This window comes from Oratosquilla oratoria, unplaced genomic scaffold (assembly GCF_046742065.1).
Source record: "Oratosquilla oratoria isolate Oo_2021 unplaced genomic scaffold, ASM4674206v1 SCAFFOLD45, whole genome shotgun sequence".
Classification (NCBI taxonomy): domain Eukaryota; kingdom Metazoa; phylum Arthropoda; class Malacostraca; order Stomatopoda; family Squillidae; genus Oratosquilla; species Oratosquilla oratoria.
Genome location: NW_027467710.1, coordinates 3165539 through 3167496, shown reverse-complemented (window position 1 = coordinate 3167496; position 1958 = coordinate 3165539). Strand labels below are relative to the sequence as shown.

Here is a 1958-nt window from a genome sequence, read left to right as displayed (position 1 = left end):
TGGTTTCCTATAAACTTTGAATTTTATTCCGTTCCCTGTTTTCATCACTACAGTATCCATAAAAAGGAATTTCATCATGTATTTCTTCTTCTAGTGTAAACTGTGTAAGACCGTAATGATCGAAACGTATGGCGCTGAATAAACTCACTACTCTAGCCTCTTTTCATCTTGCCACCTCACCTCTATATCTGTGAATTATTACTTACATTATACACACACACACACATTATATATATATATATATATATATATATATATATATATATATATATATATATATATATATATATATATACACATATATAGGCAACTGTTACTATCACGTTTACTTGAATATCATGGTAAACCTCTATTTTACTCATTAATTCTAAACCAATAAAAATATGTATTGGGCAAATTCATGCACAGCCATTCTTGTTAGAAATATATTTATACTCCACTAAGAAATTATCGGACAATTTATAGTTTCACCCTCCCCTCTTCAGTTAATCAAAACACCGGTGGAGATACTTGTGCAACACTAGTACTGTTTCAGTGTTTGTGGGAACATCGACCACAATCTGTGTATTTACTTAAAGTTATCAATGTATACGATTTCATCTCTTATACAATGGTTGGAATATCTTTGTAAATCTAATATTTCTGAAGAATCACGTTTAAGGACCTTCCCTCAGTTGCTGAATTTTTGTTCATGCGATTAATAATTTAGGGTTCTTATGTAGAATTCTTGGATCTTATTAACATAGGATTTCGTGCATTCACACCTTTATATACACAAAACACTTATAGGAACCAAGGAACTACCCTCCCCTCTTCAGTTAATCAAAACACCGGTGGAGATACTTGTGCAACACTAGTACTGTTTCAGTGTTTGTGGGAACATCGACCACAATCTGTGTATTTACTTAAAGTTATCAATGTATACGATTTCATCTCTTATACACTCAGCTGGTTGGAATATCTTTGTAAATCTAATATTTCTGAAGAATCACCCAACCAACGATTTTGATATGTGGCTTATGTGTTTCTAGTGGGAAAATTTGTGATGTGAACAATTTTATTCGTGACAGAAACGGTATAGTATAATTTTCAAATATAATTCTGGAAAGATGATGCGCTTCATTATATTTATAAACAATATCATTCTGGAAAGATTATGCGCTTCATTATATTTATAAACAACTTTGAGACGGAACTACCCTCCCCCTAGTGGGAAATTTTGTGATGTGAACAATTTTATTCGTGACAGAAACGGTATAGTATAATTTTCAAATATCATTCTGGAAAGATGATGCGCTTCATTATAGTTATAAACAACTTTGAGACGGAACTACCCTCCCCCTCCCTTCTGTTATTATTAGCAATGTTGAAATTATTTCAACAGCTTCGGTTTTTTAAGGTTCTTGGCTACAATTCTCCGTACACACAAAAGCAAAATAACAGTAACCACTAAAATAATACTACAAAACTACATCTCAACGATGACATTTCTAGGTTTGCGTAATACCGGGCAGCGATTTACGTAAAAATTCAATTTTGACAACATACTCAAATACCTTACCTTGTCGTGCTTGCGTATCTTACGTGAATGCAAGATGACATACGAGTAACATTTCGGCATCGTTGTAAAAATGTTGTGACAGTTCTTATAGGCGAAATATTCATTGTTGCCACAATCACTATGAGCGACACCTACACACGAAAGCCAAGCCGTAAGACTGATTCTGCATCGCGTTTGGAAGTCAGGCAGTCAGCTGGCTGCGTGTTGCCCGATCGATTAGTTGAACATGTCGTACAACGTGTCATAGGGTGTTGTTGATGAAAATTATCGTTTAGATAAAGTTAATCGTATATATTTTTACTCTTTCCGTATCGTAAAGGTCACAACTAACTTTAAAAAATAAAAATGAATAGATAATGGGAAAACCAAGCACATAACAAACACACAAATATAACCA

At 33.7% G+C, this 1958-nt stretch overlaps 1 protein-coding gene across 3 annotated transcripts in view; it reads right to left on the bottom strand.

Annotated features, from left to right (window-relative positions):
* Window positions 1-1725, bottom strand: part of LOC143023116 (L-2-hydroxyglutarate dehydrogenase, mitochondrial-like) — an 88888-nt gene extending 87163 nt beyond the window's left edge. The window contains exon 1 of one of the 3 annotated variants that reach the window (XM_076181619.1): window positions 1562-1725. In XM_076181619.1, the coding sequence (XP_076037734.1) occupies window positions 1562-1665 (104 nt within the window). In that variant the 5' untranslated portion in view covers window positions 1666-1725. The remainder of the gene's footprint in view (window positions 1-1561) is intronic. The other 2 variants (XM_076181618.1, XM_076181617.1) reach the window with 2 other exon arrangements.
* Between the last annotated feature and the right edge of the window lie 233 nt (window positions 1726-1958).